At 41.8% G+C, this 19,272-nt stretch overlaps 1 protein-coding gene across 1 annotated transcript in view; it reads right to left on the minus strand.

Annotated features, from left to right (window-relative positions):
• LOC140120936 (calpain-13-like) overlaps window positions 1–19,272 on the minus strand; it is a 110,129-nt gene that overhangs the window by 84,114 nt on the left and 6,743 nt on the right. Inside the window, exon 2 of the mRNA XM_072139981.1 lies at window positions 4,620–4,868. Within this exon, the coding sequence (XP_071996082.1) occupies window positions 4,620–4,856 (237 nt within the window). The 5' untranslated portion in view covers window positions 4,857–4,868. The remainder of the gene's footprint in view (window positions 1–4,619; window positions 4,869–19,272) is intronic.

A 19,272-nucleotide genomic window follows, 5' to 3' on the forward strand; every position in this document is an offset into this window, starting at 1 on the left:
GGTGCAATTTTTCAGATTTTCACGAAAATCATCAAAACCTACTTTTGGAGGGTCAATTTAGTTAGAAGTGATTTTATAAGGCCTACATGACAGAAAACCCCCACAAATGACACCATTTTAGAAACTACACCCCTCAAAATATTCAAAACAACCTTTGGGAATTTTGTTAACCCTATTAGTGTTTCATGAGGGTGAAAGATAAATGAAAGTGAAATTAGAGAAATGTAATTTTATCTTACTATAGATTCATTGAACACTAAAATTTGCACCTTCACAATGGGTTAAAAAGGAAAATGCATTTTACAATGTTTAGGGCAATTCCTCCTGAGTATGCCAATACCCATTTTGTCACTGTACCATGCTGTACGGGCACAGGGGGCACTTGGAATGGAAAGAGCGTTGTTTCGTTTTTGCAGGGCAAATATGGCTGAAAAAGTTTTCATGTGTCAGGATGCATTTGGAGAGCCATAATGGTACCAAAACAGAGGAAAGCCCCAACATGAGACACCATTTTGGAAAGTACACCCCTTGGAGAGTTTAGCAACGTGTAATTTGTGTATTTTCCCCAACAGGTGTTTGATTCAATTAGGCCCCAAAAGGGAAAAAAGGTGAAAATTTTCTCAAAAAAGTCACTTTTACCCCAAATTTTTGTAAGACACAAGGGATAAAAGATGAAACAACCCCATAAATGTGTAAAACTATTTCTCCTAAGCACAGAACTGCACCACTTTTGCATATAAAGTGTTGTATGGGTACACAGTAGGGCTCAGAAGGGAATGAGGGGCTTTGGCCTTTTAGAAGCCAGATTTGACAATCATCCTTTACATGTGTCAGGATGCATTTGGAGAGCCCTAGTGGTACCAAAACAGAGGGGAACCCCAACAAGTGTCACCATTTTGGAAAGTGCACCCTTTGGAGAATTCAGCAAGGTGTAATACGTGTATTTTCCCCTACAGGTGTTTGCTTCAATTAGGTCCCTAAAAGGAAAAAGGTGAACATTTTCCCAAAAAAGTCACTTTTACGGCTAATTTTTGTATCCCATAAGGCATTAAAGATAAAACAACCCCAAAAAATGTGTACTAGCATTTCTCCCAAGTATAAAATTGCCCCACACATGCAAATAAAATGTTGTATGGGTACGCAGTGAAGCTCAGAAGGGAAAGAGGGGCGTTGGCCTTTTAGAAGCCAAATTTGACAGACATCCTTTACATGTGTCAGGATGCATTTAGAGAGCCGTAGTAATACCAAAACAGAGCGGAACCCCAACAAGTATCACCATTTTGGAAAGCACACCCCTTAGAGAATTTAGCAAGGTGTAATATGTGTATTTGTCCGTAAAGGTGTTTGGTTTAATTAGGACTTAAATAGATAAAAGGTGAACATTTTCTTATAAAGGTCATTGTACCCCTAATTTTTTATAGCCACAAGGGATAAAAAAATGTAATAACCCCCCAAAATGTGTAAACCTATTTCTCTCGAGTGTAGAAGTACCTCACACGTGTATATAAAATGTTGTATGGGTGCACAGTAAAAGGAAAGGGGAATGTTTGCCTTTTAGAAGCCAAATTTGACAGAAATGTTTGACATGCATTTGGAGAACCCTAGTGGTATAAAACAGAGAAGAATCCGAAAAGTGTCCCTAATTTTTGAACGCACACCCCTTAGAGAATTTTGCAATGTGTAATATATGTATTTGCCCCTACAGGTGAATGATCCAATTAGGCCCTAAACATTAAAAAGGTGAAAATTTTCCTATAAATGTCACTTTACCGCTAATTTTTGTAAGCCACAAGGGATAATATATTAAATAACCCCAAAAAAGGTGTAAAACTATTTCTCCCGAGTGTAGAAGTACCCCACATGTGCATATAAAATGCTTTATGGGCGCACAGTAGAGTAAAAGAGGGATGTTTGTCTTTTAGAGGCCAAATTTGCAAGAAATCCTTCACATGTGTCAGGATACATTTGGAGAGCCGTAGTGGAAAACCCGAAAAGTGACCCTAATTGTTGAATGTACACCCCTTGGGGAATATAGCAAGGTGTAATATGTGGTATAGTGTAATACACATGGTGAAATGAGCATTTTGAACATATAGGTGGTTTCCAAATACGATGTGCAATGGAGTCCAAGATGGAAATTGCAATTATTTCTGGAAAGTTCAGTGCCCGTTATGTGGCGCCCCTTATGAAATAATGGAGGGGTACAGGGAGCAACGGGACATAACAGTTGCTACAATTATTCATTTTACCGAAATTAATTCACAACAGCTTGGGCGTGAATTGTGAATGTGTTGCGTATAAGGAGGTAGAATATACCAGGGGACCAACTAAACTTTTGTCACTCTGGAGGTGTCGCAGGTCTCTTAGTAGTATGTAGTGTCCATCCTAACTTCTCTTTTGGAACAGACTCTTTATTGAGTCCTACCATTAGAAGCAGCAGAATTCACCGGGAAAATGCTGTCCTAGCAAAACACAGGAACATCTAAACCAGAGATACTGGGGCCGTGTCCTTCTTGTCCCAATATTAGTTTCCTAATATCTTCCTCTTGAAAACGGAGAAATGATACGGCAGGACATGCACATTGGAACAGCTCGTAAGAGTTGTACAGCGTAATCTGTACATTGTGCACGGCCAGCGCTTTTGTACCATATCTTCGTTTTAGTAGGGAAATTATAGCCAAGTGTTGCTCTTATTCACCTTAGCGATGCCCATTGTGACGAATATTGCTGCTTTTGGCTGGACCAAATCGACCAGCCAATAGCGACAAACATGGACAGAGGGGGGCAACAAAACCCCTCTGGACCGCAAAGCAAAATTGGTGGCTGTCAGGAACAGCCGCCACCCTGCCCCGATCACCGTGTCTACAGACATGGTGACCGGTATTACAGACGTCATAAGTAAATTCGCTGCTATTGGCTTGTCTGAATTGATGAGCCAATAGCAGCGATAATAAACTGGGGGTGTGTGGGGGGGACGTAACCCTTCTGGTCCATGGGGCAGGATGGATGGCTGTCAGGAACAGCCGCCATCTTACCCCGATCAGTGAACAGCCGCCGTCTTACCCTGACCGGTGTTGGAAAGTCACTACCCGCCGCACCGTTCTATAACAACGCTCGTTGGGAATAGGCTATACAATCTTTATTTATTTTTTTAAGCAATTTAGACAAATAAGGGCTTATTTTTTGCGAGACGAGATGCACTGTAAAAAAACTTAATTTTAGTGGGTTTTTAGCTTATTGAAGCAATTTTATTAACTTTTTACGTGTGGAGGAAAATAAAATCATCAATTCTTGTTTTGGATTTTTAGCATTTTTTTGGGGGGGGTGTTCACTGTAGCATAACAATAATATATTATCTTTATTCTACGGATCACTATGATTACGGTGATACCTCATTTATATAGTTTTATTTTTATTTGTCCAATTTTATTGAAGGAAAACTAGAATAGAAAAAATTGCATTTGTTTTAGTATTGCCATTTTTATAGCGGCATAATTATAGTATTTTTTAGTTGACAGAGCTGGTTGTAAGCTTATTTTTTGCGTGACAAGTTGCTCTTTTTATTGGTATCATTTTGGTGCTTGTAACTTTTTCGGATCACTTTTTAGAACATTTTTTGTAAAGCAATTTGATAAAAAGTTTTAATTTTTGGCAAGTTTTTGGGGTTTTTTTTTTACCATGTTCACCGAGCGGGTCCAATTATGATTAGGATTTATTGTACAGATTGTTACGGACGCAGCGATACCAAATAAGTGGGGGGTTTTCGTGATTTAGTGGTTTTTATACTTTATTACTTGTGTAAAGGGAAATGTGGTGTTTGGGGGGACTTTCACTTTCTTTTATTATTTATTTTTATTGTAAAAAACGTTTATTTATTTATTTTTACTTTTTTTACAGGTAATGACATCTAAGCTTGAACAAGTGATCTTCTGATCACTTGTTCAAGCTTTTATACAGGTTACACAGTGCAATACAGATGTATTGCACTGTGTAATGTAAGACACTGAGCATGCTGCGCATGCCCAGTGTCTTACAGCCGGGTCCTGCCAGGAGGCAGGGACCCGGCTTCCGGACGAAGATCTCGCAGCCCCGGGCACCGGCAGTCCCGGGGCTGCGATCGGAGCAGCGGACCCCCCCGGTAAGCGCCGCGGGGGGGTCCGATTCAACTTCTATTAGATTTAAATGCCTCTGACACGCCGCGGTCAGCGCGACCGCGGCGTGTTAGGGGTTAACACCCGCGATCGGAGAAATCTCCGATCGCGGGTGTTAGAAGCGGGTGTCGGCTATAATATATAGCTGACACCCGCAGCTTCTGGCCCCGGCTCCGTTCAGGAGCCGGGGCCAGAAGCTTGACGTAATAATACTGCATTTTGCGGGAACGCACCTCCCGCCATGCAGTACTATTACGTCAAATGTCGGGAAGGGGTTAATGACTGAGGCATCACCCGGACCTCCACCTGTGTCCTAACTGCCTCCCGCCTCATCTCTTGGTTTGGGTGGATCAACAGTCCCACTAGTAGTGTCTTGGTGATGGAGATGGGACCTGGGTCGAAAAACTTGAGGAAATTTCCATATTTAGGTGAAATAATTAAAAATATCATGATTTTCGTTAGACTCACAGTCGGTCTCTTCCACTTGATGCTCAGCAGTTTGTCCTGGGACAGCAGACGTTCTCCGATGGAGTAGAGGTTGGCCGGGAACATGTCATCCTCAAACAGCTGCTTCCTGCTGATGCACAGGTCCCGGATGCTGTTGAAATCTTGTCCTTTGAACTTTTTGGGGTTCTCGACAGTCCCGATTTTCCTCTGGGACTGCTGCCCCTCTGCCACCTTCTGATACACCCCGGGGATGGGCATTATGGCTGGAGGCTACGGAGGGAGAGAGAAGAGATACATTGGGCCACATTTATCACTTTTGTGCGCCTAAGTGTAGTAGTTGCGCCTAAATTCAGGCTCACTGTTTTGCCAGAATTATCACAAGCTACAACCATCTGTGATAAGTATATTTTCTGCCTCTTATTAATCACTTTACTTTAACACAGTTTAGGCGCAGTTTAGGCACAATGTTAGATTCGGGCAGTTACATGTGATCCTGCTACAAGCTCCTCTCTGCTTCTCCCACAGCCCAGAATGAAGATAACACTCACAGCAGCACCCAGGTGTGTGACACCCAGCACCCAGTGACCTCCTCAGCAGCACCCAGGTGTGTGACACCCAGCACCCAGTGACCTCCTCAGCTGGGGCTTCTCCTGGAGGGAGTGCTGGTCTCCTGCTGCACCCCTGTAATTCTGCACAATATCCCCCTCAGACACCGTGCAGAATTACATGGGGGACACTTGTTTGTAGTATCTGCAAAATTCTGCAAACTTGTGCAAACTTCTCTCCTCTCTTGCTGTGAGCTCAGGTTTTGCAGAATATTTTGTAAATAGAAGGTGATGAACTGTAAATAGAGTCTGCTGCTCCTGTCTGTAATGTATCTAATGTATCTATTATATGTTGCAGTGTCTGTAATGTATCTAATGTATCTATTATCTGTTCCAGTGTCTGGCTGAGCTTTGCTGCTAGAAATGAGCTGTTCTGCAAAGGGGCTCAGTGCTTTCTTCTCAGATAACGCCACCTTCGGGCTGGAGTGTTTTTGCGCCCGTTTTTGCGCCTAAATGCAAAAGTCGCACGTGATGAATATCATTAGGCGCAGCAAAACATCTGGAATTGAACGATAGATGAAGGAAAGGTGGTTATTTTAGCTCCGCGGCTAATTTGACGTTTAATCGCAAAAATAGCGCAAAAGCGGTGCGCCTAAACGAAAAGGCGCAAAAACAACAGAAAAAACAAGTGATAAATGTGGCCCATTGTATACAGTTACATATTTATAAACATTCCATAATATAACAATGTATCACCGCGCCCTCCATGGGACCCACCTACACAAGATTTTACTGCAGCAGCGCAGATTTACTATGCAAATAGCCCAGCGCAGCGTATGGGAGCCACATCCCGCCAACTGGGATTTGGGAAAATTTGTTTAAAAATAAATTTGCTTCTAATTTGCTTAAAATTTTAAAAAAGAGACAACAGTAAAATGAGGAGTAATGGTGCTCCAAGGTGATCTCTACAGGACAATCAGGTTACAGGCAGCAGGGAAGATTGTAGATAACTGGGAATAGACCTGGTACCAGGTGCAGAGGGGACAGGCTGCTTGCTGATGGTTTCCTTGTTGGGTTATAATTACCCTTCAGTGCTACATTCGGGGGGCAGAATTTGCTTAAAATGGACTTTGCAGGATTGTTACCTTCTTGTAATGGGCGACTAATCTCTTGCCATTGGAAAACCAAATTTTGGGAGAATATCAGGGTTTTTTTTCAACTTGAATAAAACTGAATAGATGATTTGTAGTAGAAGAAGGCGATGCTGACAGTCTGTGACCAGCAATGATGGGCACCAGGTTACTTCTACTCTCCAGTGGTCGTCCTCCTTTCTTCTTTGTTGTACATCATTCTACTTCCAATCCTCTCTCATCACTGGATAGTTAAAGGACATCTACGACCAGGATGAAAGACTGTATGCAAATGAGCCAGAAGGGCTCCAGGCTCCGTTAACACCTATTTACATCCTCATGGTAAATGCCTTTTAAAGGGATATTCCAGAAATAAGCATAATTCATATTCAAGGGGGTCATTAAAATATAAGCTAATAGGTCATAAGTGGTTATTTAAAATGTTTCTACCAGAGGCTGAGTGGCAGGAGCTGTTACTGAGAACTGAGAGATCATGGGAGATGTAGTTACTCGCCTACTTTAGAAATTCAAATAAAATATTGCGAAGCATAAAAGCAAATTATTTATGCTCCTTTTTGTAATTAATGACATTGGGGCACATTTACTTACCCAGTCCTGCGCAATCCCCTATCCGGAATGTCCGCCAGAATGCAGATCTGCCGCGGTTCAAGAAGATCGTGCACCTGATATCCTGCATGTGTCGCTTCCCCGATCAGGTCCGCCGGAGTTCACCTTCTTCTTCCTGGTGTATGTAAGTGCGTGGCTTGGGACACAAATTTAAATATTAAATCCCGCGCTTAGTCCGAATCTGTGTGGTCGTCTGACGGCACTCCCCCTCACATAAAAAGCCAGCGCCAATGCGCCAAAAACCGATTGCGTGCGACACAATCCCCGGTGCGATCCCCGAAAAGTCGGGAAACCCGACAAAAATGCGGCCGAGGGACCCTGCAGGAAGGTGCCTGAGCCATGTATATTATTATTCTCATTATTGCTTGTTCAAGCCAAAGGTCCGGACAAGGAGCAGTTCTCCATGGTACAAGCTGAAGGTCAGGACAAGGAGCAGTTCTTCATGGTACAAGCTGAAGGTCAGGACAAGGAGCAGTTCTCCATGGTACAAGCTGAAGGTCCGGACAGGTAGCAGTTCTCCATGGTACAAGCTGAAGGTCAGGACAGGTAGCAGTTCTCCATGGTACAAGCTGAAGGTCAAGACAGGTAGCAGTTCTCCATGGTACAAGCTGAAGGTCAGGACAGGTAGCAGTTCTCCATGGTACAAGCTGAAGGTCAGGACAAGGAGCAGTTCTCCATGGTACAAGCTGAAGGTCAGGACAAGGAGCAGTTCTCCATGGTACAAGCTGAAGGTCCGGACAGGTAGCAGTTCTCCATGGTACAAGCTGAAGGTCAGGACAGGTAGCAGTTCTCCATGGTACAAGCTGAAGGTCAGGACAGGTAGCAGTTCTCCATGGTACAAGCTGAAGGTCAGGACAGGTAGCAGTTCTCCATGGTACAAGCTGAAGGTCCGGACAAGTAGCAGTTCTCCATGGTACAAGCTGAAGGTCAGGACAAGGAGCAGTTCTCCATGGTACAAGCTGAAGGTCAGGACAGGTAACAGTTCTCCATGGTACAAGCTGAAGGTCAGGACAGGTACCAGTTCTCCATGGTACAAGCTGAAGGTCAGGACAGGTAGCAGTTCTCCATGGTACAAGCTGAAGGTCAGGACAGGTAGCAGTTCTCCATGGTACAAGCTGAAGGTCAGGACAAGGAGCAGTTCTCCATGGTACAAGCTGAAGGTCCGGACAAGTAGCAGTTCTCCATGGTACAAGCAGAAGGTCAGGACAGGTAGCAGTTCTCCATGGTACAAGCTGAAGGTCAGGACAGGTACCAGTTCTCCATGGTACAAGCTGAAGGTCAGGACAGGTAGCAGTTCTCCATGGTACAAGCTGAAGGTCAGGACAGGTACCAGTTCTCCATGGTACAAGCTGAAGGTCCGGACAGGTACCAGTTCTCCATGGTACAATTAGAATCAGGTCAACAGAGGGCAGGATCATAGGGTACAATCAGAACACACATCTTTGCACTGGATCTGGGGACTTTAATGCTCAGGCACCTCCTAGTGGGATGGGGGGTACATCAAAGGGTCTGGGGGACACGTTACATGAGGTTTCACAGGCCCTTTAAATCTTTGAACTCATTAAAGGACCCAGAAGGACCAGAGGGTCTTGTGACCAGATGCTGCAGGATGCAAGTGGTAAGAGGCACCAGAAAGCCACCCGAAGCTGCACCGACTATGTTCAGCTCTGGGTCATGTCACCCGCGACGCGGGAGCCATCCCTAATCTAAATTTAGGGCAAGGACAATCGTAAATACAAAAAACAAGTAAAAAAACTTTATAGAATGTTCTAAAATTGGCCCCTTGTCACAAAGTTCTATAAAGTTATGAATGGACCGGAGATGTGATGGTGCTTGTTACGACCCGCGCTGATATATGGCGCCCGGCGAATGCAAACTACCAGATTTCCTGAATACCGCAGGAGCCAAGTTTAGCGTCTGTTCCGCTGCTTCTGACCTTCCATTCACTCACTTTTATCTCTGCTTCTGTCTATCATCTCCTGACTTGGCTTTATACAAGGGTCATAATTAAAGCAAATAAAGAAAATTAGCAAACGAAAATCACAGGCGAGGTCAAGCGGAGCCGCACAAGTAAAACCGTCATGCGCCGTGTTAAGTAATATCCCAATGGGCCACATTTATTAAAGTGTTTGCACCAGTTTTGTGTCTGACTTTGCAATAGAAAGAACGTGCAAACTGCTTGTACATGTATTTATTAAGTGTCTGCGCCAGTTTTGTGCCGCGGCTGCTCTGTGTCCGACAAGACAAAAAAATGTCACCTATAAGGGCTGTTACTGATTAGCGCAAATTTGTGCCACATTTATCACTGACGTGCGCCACAATTCTACAACAAAAAAAAAGCTGGTGCCACTTCCGGAGCAACACAGGGGGCGCCAGATTCATGAAGACTGGCGCCAGTTATGATTAACCTAGCGCCCCCTACACATTACACATGACACTGCACATAGTACACACTGCATATAGTACACACTACACATAGTATACCCTGCACATAGTACACACTGCACTGGTACTGATAAATGTGGCCCAATGGATCATCCTTGCCGTTCTTAGATCAACTGAAAAGAGACTTTTTTATTATAAGATTAGATACTTGCAGGTAGATCCTGGTAGATACTAGTGTCACATCTCTGACCATGGACATACATAGAGAGTAGGGGTCACACCTTGGTTCAGGAACCTTAGATTGCAAAAGGTCCTCTAATCACACATCAAGACACCATTCATATATCTCTGAGGGGGCAGATATAGGGGGGCAGAACTAGTGATCACACACTTGGGGAGGGAAGCAGGTCCTTCTGGGTCTATGGAATGGCTGTAATATAATGGAGCGCGGGCGGGGGGGGGGGGGGGGGCTGTGATGCAAATTTTGGATCCGGAACTAGATTAAAGAATATGTACAAAATTCCATCAAATTGACCAACTGCATCGAAAAAGATACAAAGTGCCAAGAAAACACAATAATCTTCAGCTCCATAAAACAGCAGATTTTTCTGGTTTCTTTGAAGTCATTTCCACAGGTAAAGGAGTCATAAAACAGATGAAAGGTGAACGAATGACTATGGAGGCTGCAGAGGTCCAGCCCGGGGGGTGAATACATGAAGCCCCCCCACCCCCCTTACATGAGATGAAATAAATCCTGTCTATGTCCATGGGCTGAATCTGCAGGATCAGGTCATAGGGCACAGTAGATCCAGTATATACACTGTAATGGTGGATACTATAGCGCCCCATGCAGGTGTCATGTCGTATTACAAGGCAGATAGATGCACATCCTCATAGGATATTGGCTGAGTGGAGTTACATTGTATTATAACCCTTCCCAGCAATGTAGCAATAATTTCACGGTAATTTATAGAGTCCCTGGAGCCCGAGGGTGGAGGAAGTGATCCTTGTGTGGATGCAGCTCATGTGAGTGACACTTAGGACCCATGTTATGTGTCATTTACAGCTCGGCACTGCTGTCTGTGTACAGGGGGGTCACTTACCTGGTAGTTACAGCATTCCTGGGTGATTACAGGCCGCCAATACTCAGAACTACAAGCAATTCTCAGAGTTGGAGGAGTCTATAGAGTCTCTTTACCTGCAGCAGGTGCCCTGAGGCCCATAGCGCCCCCAGGAGGTTTATAATAGGCTTCCTCCCTCTCTCAGGCGCTGTTCACACTCTACGCCGGCCTCTAGTAGATGACTCAGAGGGGGTCATTTACTAAGGGCCCGATTCGCGTTTTCCCGACGTGTTACCCGAATATTTTTCGATTTGCGATGATTTCCCCGGGATTTTGGCGCACGCGATCGGATTTTGGCACAACGGCGCTGGCATGCGCGCGACGGAAATCGGGGGGCGTGGCCGAGCGAAATCCCGACGGATTCGGAAAAAACGCTGCATTTAAAGCAAAAAAAGTGTTGCTTGGGACGCGCTTACCTTCACTTGGTTTGGCCCGGTGAATTCCAGTGCAGAACGATCGCGAACGGACCGGGTAAGTAAATCTGCCCCAGAGATGACCAACAGGGATCTTATCAATAAATCATTCACTCCCCTAGACCACCAGGGATGTAATCATGAAACGTTTTATATCCCCAGCCAAACAGGGATGTTATCCTTACATTCTGAACTCCTGCAGGTTACAGGGGATGGTACAATTACCCTTCACTGTCTCGGACCACCAGGGATATTGCCATTAAAGTCTTTACTTCCCTGTCCTACAAGAGATGGGACAATTAACTTCCAGTCCAAAAATCATAAACTATCCCCTAGATTACTGGGGATTTTGATACTTCACTTCCCAGGTCTCCGGTAATATTTTGTTAAACTTTTTACTTTCACCCACTAAATCCTTGGCAACACAAGACCACCAGGGATTTTTTTACGTCTAAACCTTCAGCTTCCCCAGACAAGCAATTAATCCCTTAGGTATCAATCACTTTGGTGTGTATTGTCATGATTTACAGTATAAATATCAGATAGATAACTGATAGATGATCTATATGCAATAGACAAGCATGAACAGATAGATAGAAAGATAGATAGATATGAGATAGATAAGAGATAGATAGATAGATAGATAGATAGATAGATAGGAGATAGATAGATAGATAGATAGATAGATAGATAGATAGATAGATAGAAAGATAGATATGAGATAGATAGATAGATAGATAGATAGATAGATAGATAGATAGATATGAGATAGATAGATAGATAGATAGATAGATAGATAGATAGATAGATAGATATGAGATAGATAGATAGATAGATAGATAGATAGATAGATAGATATGAGATAGATAGATATGAGATAGATAGATAGATAGATAGATATGAGATAGATATGAGATAGATAGATAGATAGATAGATAGATAGATAGATATGAGATAGATAGATAGATAGATATGAGATAGGAGATAGATAGATAGGAGATAGATAGATAGATAGATAGATAGATAGATAGATAGGAGATAGATAGATAGGAGATAGATAGATAGATAGATAATAGATAGATAGATAGATAGATAGATAGATAGATAGATAGATAGATAGATAGATAGATATGAGATAGATAGATAGATAGATAGATATGAGATAGATATGAGATAGATAGATAGATAGATATGAGATAGATAGATAGATAGATAGATATGAGATAGGAGATAGATAGATAGGAGATAGATAGATAGATAGAATAGATAGATAGATAGGAGATAGATAGATAGATAGATAGATATGAGATAGATAGATAGATAGATAGATAGATAGGAGATAGATAGATAGGAGATAGATAGCTAGATAGGAGATAGATAGATAGATAGATAGATAGATAGATAGATAGATAGATAGATAGATAGATGATAGATAGATATGAGATAGATAGATAGATGATAGATAGATATGAGATAGATAGATAGGAGATAGATAGATAGATAGATAGATAGATAGATAGATAGATAGGAGATAGATAGGAGATAGATAGATAGATAGATAGATAGATAGATATGAGATAGATATGAGATAGATAGATAGATATGAGATAGATAGATAGATAGATAGATAGATATGAGATAGGAGATAGATAGATAGATAGGAAATAGATAGATAGATAGATAGATAGATAGATAGATAGATAGATAGATAGATAGATATGAGATAGGAGATAGATAGATAGATAGATAGGAGATAGATCGATAGATAGATAGATAGATAGATAGATAGATAGGAGATAGATAGATAGATAGATAGGAGATAGATAGATAGATAGATAGATAGATAGGAGATAGATAGATAGATAGATAGATAGATAGATAGATAGATAGGAGATAGATGATAGATAGATAGGAGATAGATAGATAGATAGATAGATAGGAGATAGATAGATAGATAGATAGATAGATAGGAGATAGATAGATAGATAGATAGATAGATAGATAGATAGATAGGAGATAGATAGATAGATAGATAGATAGGAGATAGATAGATAGGAGATAGATAGATAGATAGATAGATAGATAGATAGATATGAGATAGATAGATAGGAGATAGATAGATAGATAGATAGATAGATATGAGATAGATAGATAGGAGATAGATAGATAGATAGATGATAGATAGATAGATAGATATGAGATAGATAGATAGATAGATAGATAGATAGATAGATAGATAGATAGATAGGAGATAGATAGATAGATAGATAGGAGATAGATAGATAGATAGGAGATAGATAGATAGATAGATAGATAGATAGATAGATAGGAGATAGATAGATAGATAGATAGATAGGAGATAGATAGATAGATAGATAGATAGATAGATAGATAGATAGATATGAGATAGATAGATAGGAGATAGATAGATAGGAGATAGATAGATAGATAGGAGATAGATAGATAGGAGATAGATAGATAGATAGATAGATAGATAGATAGATAGATAGGAGATAGATAGATAGATAGATAGATAGATAGATAGATAGATAGATATGAGATAGATAGATAGGAGATAGATAGATAGATATGAGATAGATAGATAGGAGATAGATAGATAGATAGATAGATAGATATGAGATAGATATGAGATAGATAGATAGATAGATAGATAGATAGGAGATAGGTAGATAGATAGGAGATAGATAGATATGAGATAGATAGATAGATAGATAGATAGATAGATAGATAGGAGATAGATAGATAGATAGATAGATAGATAGATAGATAGATACATAGATAGATAGATAGATAGATAGATAGATAGATATGAGATAGATATGAGATAGATAGATAGATAGATAGATAGATAGATAGATAGGAGATAGATAGATAGATAGATAGGAGATAGATAGATAGATAGATAGATAGATAGATAGATAGATAGATAGATAGATAGATAGGAGATAGATAGATAGGAGATAGATAGATAGATATTGAGCAGTTCCGGATGCTGGCAGCTTATATCTGAGTTATATTTGGGTTATATTTGGGTTATATTTGGGTTATATTTGGGTTATATGTGGGTTATGGAGCCTGTGATGGTTCAGGTGTTGTCAGGTTCGTTCCCTTCCGCGTCGTCTTCTTTCTATTCATAAATCTCAGTGTTTTTCACTCTTCCCCCAAAGAAATTATTTCTAATCAAATTAAAGCAGATTAAAGCTAACGGAGCCTGCAGAGGCGTCTGACAAGGCAGCGGCTCCTGGAGGTGTAATTGTATTATATAGTGCATTAAAATCAATCTACTTAGTCCTCCGCAGCAGAAATCAATGGCTAAAAAGTTGTTTGGCTTCTGCTGCGGATCATTAGGTAAAGATTTAGGACCTGGGCCGCTCAATAAGATTAAGAGCTCCAAGATGGAGGAAATATCGCTCTCAGGACAGAAATGTTTAGTCGGGATCTTTGGTCATTAATGGTTTCCGTGTTTTGTAGATGAAGCGGTTTTAGAAATTCTATACAATTGATTGATCTCTTCTCGGGATAAAGATCTGAAACTGCTGAATGAGAAACTTCACAAAGTTAGGGAAAGTAGATGAGACGCGGAGTGAATGGGCATTTACCAAAGAAATCAGAAAATTGAGCCTGTGACTAACCCAGACCCAGCTTTAGATTTAATAAAGCAGGTGACACCTTAGTGGCTGGACCTTGGGCTGTGGTCTCGGGGCTCTCCTGATTTTTACCCTTTCAATCTCCACCCTTACAGATCTGGACTGTACCACCAAGTCATTACCTTTTATTTATGGGTTTGGTGATAGGTCAAGAGATATCAAGTAGAAGAATAGTCTAGGAACAGGCCAAGCTCAGGGCAAGTGATAGTGTAGACTAGGAACAGGCCAAGCTCAGGTCAAGTAGAAGAATAGTCTAGGAACAGGCCAAGCTCAGGTCAAGTGATAGTGAAGACTAGGAACAGGCCAAGCTCAGGTCAAGTAGAAAAATAGTCTAAGAACAGGCCAAGCTCAGGGCAAGTGATAGTGTAGACTAGGAACAGGCCAAGCTCAGGGCAAGTGATAGTGTAGACTAGGAACAGGCCAAGCTCAGGGGAAGTGATAGTGTAGACTAGGAACAGGCCAAGCTCAGGGGAAGTGATAGTGTAGACTAGGAACAGGCCAAGCTCAGGTCAAGTAGAAGAATAGTCTAAGAACAGGCCAAGCTCAGGTCAAGTGATAGTGTAGACTAGGAACAGGGCAAGTGATAGTGTAGACTAGGAACAGGGCAAGTGATAGTGTAGACTAGGAACAGGGCAAGTGATAGTGTAGACTAGGAACAGGCCAAGCTCAGGACAAGTGATAGTGTAGACTAGGAACAGGCCAAGCTCAGGTCACGTGATAGTGTAGACTAAGAACAGGCCAAGCTCAGGTCACGTGAGTGTGTAGACTAGGAACAGGCCAAGCTCAGGTCACGTGATAGTGTAGACTAGGAACAGGCCAAGCTCAGGGCAAGTGATAGTGTAGACTAGGAACAGGCCAAGCTCAGGTCAAGTAGAAGAATAGTCTAAGAACAGGCCAAGCTCAGGTCAAGTGATAGTGTAGACTAGGAACAGGGCAAGTGAAAGTGTAGACTAGGAACAGGGCAAGTGATAGTGTAGACTAGGAACAGGGCAAGTGATAGTGTAGACTAGGAACAGGCCAATCTCAGGTCAAGTAGAAGAATAGTCTAAGAACAGGCCAAGCTCAGGTCAAGTGATAGTGTAGACTAGGAACAGGGCAAGTGAAAGTGTAGACTAGGAACAGGCCAAGCTCAGGTCAAGTAGAAGAATAGTCTAAGAACAAACCAAGCTCAGGTCAAGTGATAGTGTAGACTAGGAACAAGCCAAGCTCAGGGCAAGTGATAGTTTAGACTAGGAAAGTCAAGCTTAGATCAAGTGTAAAAGTAGCTCAGGAACTTGGACATCTCTGGGCAAATGGAAGTGTAGATTTGGAATAGACCAGGCTCAGGGCAAGTGGAAATGTATTCTAGGAACAGACTAAGCTCAAGACAAGTGGAATAGTAGTTGAAGTGGAAGTGCAGTCTAGTTATAGGTCAAGCTCAGTGTCGGTGGAAGTGTAGTCTAGGTATAGGCCAAGCTCAGGGTAAGTGGAAGTGCAGTCTAGTTATAGGTCAAGCTCAGTGCCGGTGGAAGTGTAGTCTAGATACAGTCTAAGCTCAAGACAAGTGGAAGTGTAGTCTAGGAATAGGACAAGATCAGGCCAATGGGAGGGTGGGTAGTCTAGGGACAGACTAAGTGCAGGGTTAAAGTGAAATGTAGCATGGGAACAAGCCAATCTCTGGTCAAGGGGCATTGTAGTCTAGCCACAGGTCAAGCCAATCTCCAGGCAAGTGGAAGTGTAGTTTAGGGACAGGACAAGCTTAGGGCAAGTTGTAATGTAGTCTAAGAACAGAACCAATTTCCAGGCAAGTGGGAGTGTAAACTAGGAACAGGCCAAATGGAAGTGTAGTGTAGCCACGGGTCCAGCCATTCGCCAGGCAAGTAGAATTGTAGTCTAGGAAAAGACAAAGCATAGGTAAAGTGGAAGTGAAGTCTAGAAATAAGGCAATCTCATGGTAAGTGGAAGAGTAGTCTAGAAACAAGGAAATATCATGGTACGTGGAAGAGTAGTCTAGAAACAAGGCAATCTCATGGTAAGTGGAAGAGTAGTCTAGAAACAAGGCAATCTCATGGTAAGTGGAAGAGTAGTCTAGAAACAAGGCAATCTCATGGTAAGTGGAAGAGTAGTCTAGAAACAAGGCAATCTCATGGTAAGTGGAAGAGTAGTCTAGAAACAAGGCAATCTCATGGTAAGTGGAAGTGTAGTCTAGAAACAAGGCAATCTCATGGTAAGTGGAAGAGTAGTCTAGAAACAAGGCAATCTCATGGTAAATGGAAGTGTAGTCTAGAAATAAGGAAATATCATGGTAAGTGGAAGAGTAGTCTAGAAACAAGGAAATCTCACGGTAAGTGGAAGAGTAGTCTAGAAACAAGGCAATCTCATGGTAAGTGGAAGAGTAGTCTAGAAACAAGGCAATCTCATGGTAAGTGGAAGAGTAGTCTAGAAACAAGGCAATCTCATGGTAAATGGAAGTGTAGTCTAGAAATAAGGAAATATCATGGTAAGTGGAAGCGTAGTCTAGAAACAAGGAAATATCATGGTACGTGGAAGAGTAGTCTAGAAACAAGGCAATCTCATGGTAAGTGGAAGAGTAGTCTAGAAACAAGGCAATCTCATGGTAAATGGAAGTGTAGTCTAGAAATAAGGAAATATCATGGTAAGTGGAAGAGTAGTCTAGAAACAAGGAAATATCATGGTACGTGGAAGAGTAGTCTAGAAACAAGGCAATCTCATGGTAAGTGGAAGAGTAGTCTAGAAACAAGGCAATCTCATGGTAAATTGAAGTGTAGTCTAGAAATAAGGAAATCTCACGGTAAGTGGAAGAGTAGTCTAGAAACAAGGCAATCTCATGGTAAGTAGAAGAGTAGTCTAGAAACAAGGAAATCTCACGGTAAGTGGAAGAGTAGTCTAGAAACAAGGCAATCTCACGGTAAGTGGAAGAGTAGTCTAGAAACAAGGCAATCTCATGGTAAGTGGAAGAGTAGTCTAGAAACAAGGCAATCTCATGGTAAGTGGAAGTGTACTCTAGAAATAAGGAAATATCATGGTAAGTGGAAGAGTAGTCTAGAAACAAGGAAATCTCACGGTAAGTGGAAGAGTAGTCTAGAAACAAGGCAATATCATGGTAAGTGGAAGAGTAGTCTAGAAACAAGGCAATCTCATGGTAAGTGGAAGTGTAGTCTAGAAATAAGGAAATATCATGGTAAGTGGAAGAGTAGTCTAGAAACAAGGCAATCTCATGGTAAGTGGAAGAGTAGTCTAGAAACAAGGCAATCTCATGGTAAGTGGAAGTGTAGTCTAGAAATAAGGAAATATCATGGTACGTGGAAGAGTAGTCTAGAAACAAGGCAATCTCACGGTAAGTGGAAGAGTAGTCTAGAAACAAGGCAATCTCATGGTAAGTGGAAGAGTAGTCTAGAAACAAGGCAATCTCATGGTAAGTAGAAGAGTAGTCTAGAAACAAGGCAATCTCATGGTAAGTAGAAGAGTAGTCTAGAAATAAGGCAATCTCCTGGTAAGTGGAAGAGTAGTCTAGAAAAAAGGCAATCTTATGGTAAGTAGAAGTGTAGTCTAGATAAAAGGCAATCTCCTGGTAAGTGGAAGAGTAGTCTAGAAACAAGGCAATCTCATGGTAAGTGGAAGAGTAGTCTAGAAACAAGGAAATATCATGATAGGTGGAAGAGTAGTCTAGAAAAAAGGCAATCTCATGGTAAGTGGAAGAGTAGTCTAGAAACAAGGAAATATCATGATAGGTGGAAGAGTAGTCTAGAAAAAAGGCAATCTCATGGTAAGTAGAAGTGTAGTGTAGAAACAGGTCAACCTCAGAATCAGTGGAAGTGTAGTCTAGGAACTGGCCGACCTCAGGGCAGATGAAGTTCATGCACAGTCAGACAATAGTTCAGAACAGGCCTCACCGGTTAAAGTCAGGTAAAGGAGGTCAGAAAGCAAATACTTCTAACCTTGAAAGTGAAATTGCTCAGACGTCTTCCTGTGAGAACCGTTTGTTATCTGGGGTCCCTGGGGATTGGCTTTTACTCCATGGTCCTGTGTTTGGAGAACAGCTTATCAATTTGGGTGCCTGCTGATCACTGATCAATTCTGGTCAACCCCTTTATTGCAACCAGCACAGCACAACAATGTTACACGGCCAAAGCATTTATATTACATCGCCTTATACCGTAGACTTCATCTAAACCCCAGGTATGTGACCTGTAAGTGCTCACAGCGCTATTATCACGGATGCCTAGCGCTTCCTTGTATCTGACCTCAGCTCCTCGGACTACTCCTCTGACAACCATCTGGTCCTTATCCTCGGCTTTCCTGTTCTGTTTGTCTGTATCCGTCACCTGTGGAAGAGTAGTCTAGAAACAAGCCAAACTGTAGACAAGTAGAAGTGTAGCGTAGAAACAGGTCAACCTCAGAGTCAGAGTCCTCTGTAGCGCACCTGACCCCAATCAGTGGCTCCTTCTGAGCTTCTGACCTTGTGTAATAGAAGGGCCCGGAGTAAACAAATATTAGAGCTGATACTTTGTTTCTTTGTTTGTTTTTTTCCTCCTTTTCATTTCATCTCTTGGTTTTTCCATCACAGTTAATAATAGAATCACATTGTGGTGTCTTTGTATCTATCTACAGTAGGAATCCTTCTGGCTTTGTCTTTTTGAACAATAGTTTGGTGATTGGTTTCATCAGAGTCAATAAAACATCAATCAGATGTGATACCGGACAGATGAAGCATCTAATGTGCCCCAGAGAGGCCACTGTGACACTTTTAGGGGATGCACTAGACTGGAAATATTTTGTCTCCCT

The sequence above is a fragment of the Engystomops pustulosus genome, chromosome 3, assembly GCF_040894005.1.
Source record: "Engystomops pustulosus chromosome 3, aEngPut4.maternal, whole genome shotgun sequence".
NCBI classification, from domain to species: Eukaryota; Metazoa; Chordata; class Amphibia; order Anura; family Leptodactylidae; genus Engystomops; species Engystomops pustulosus.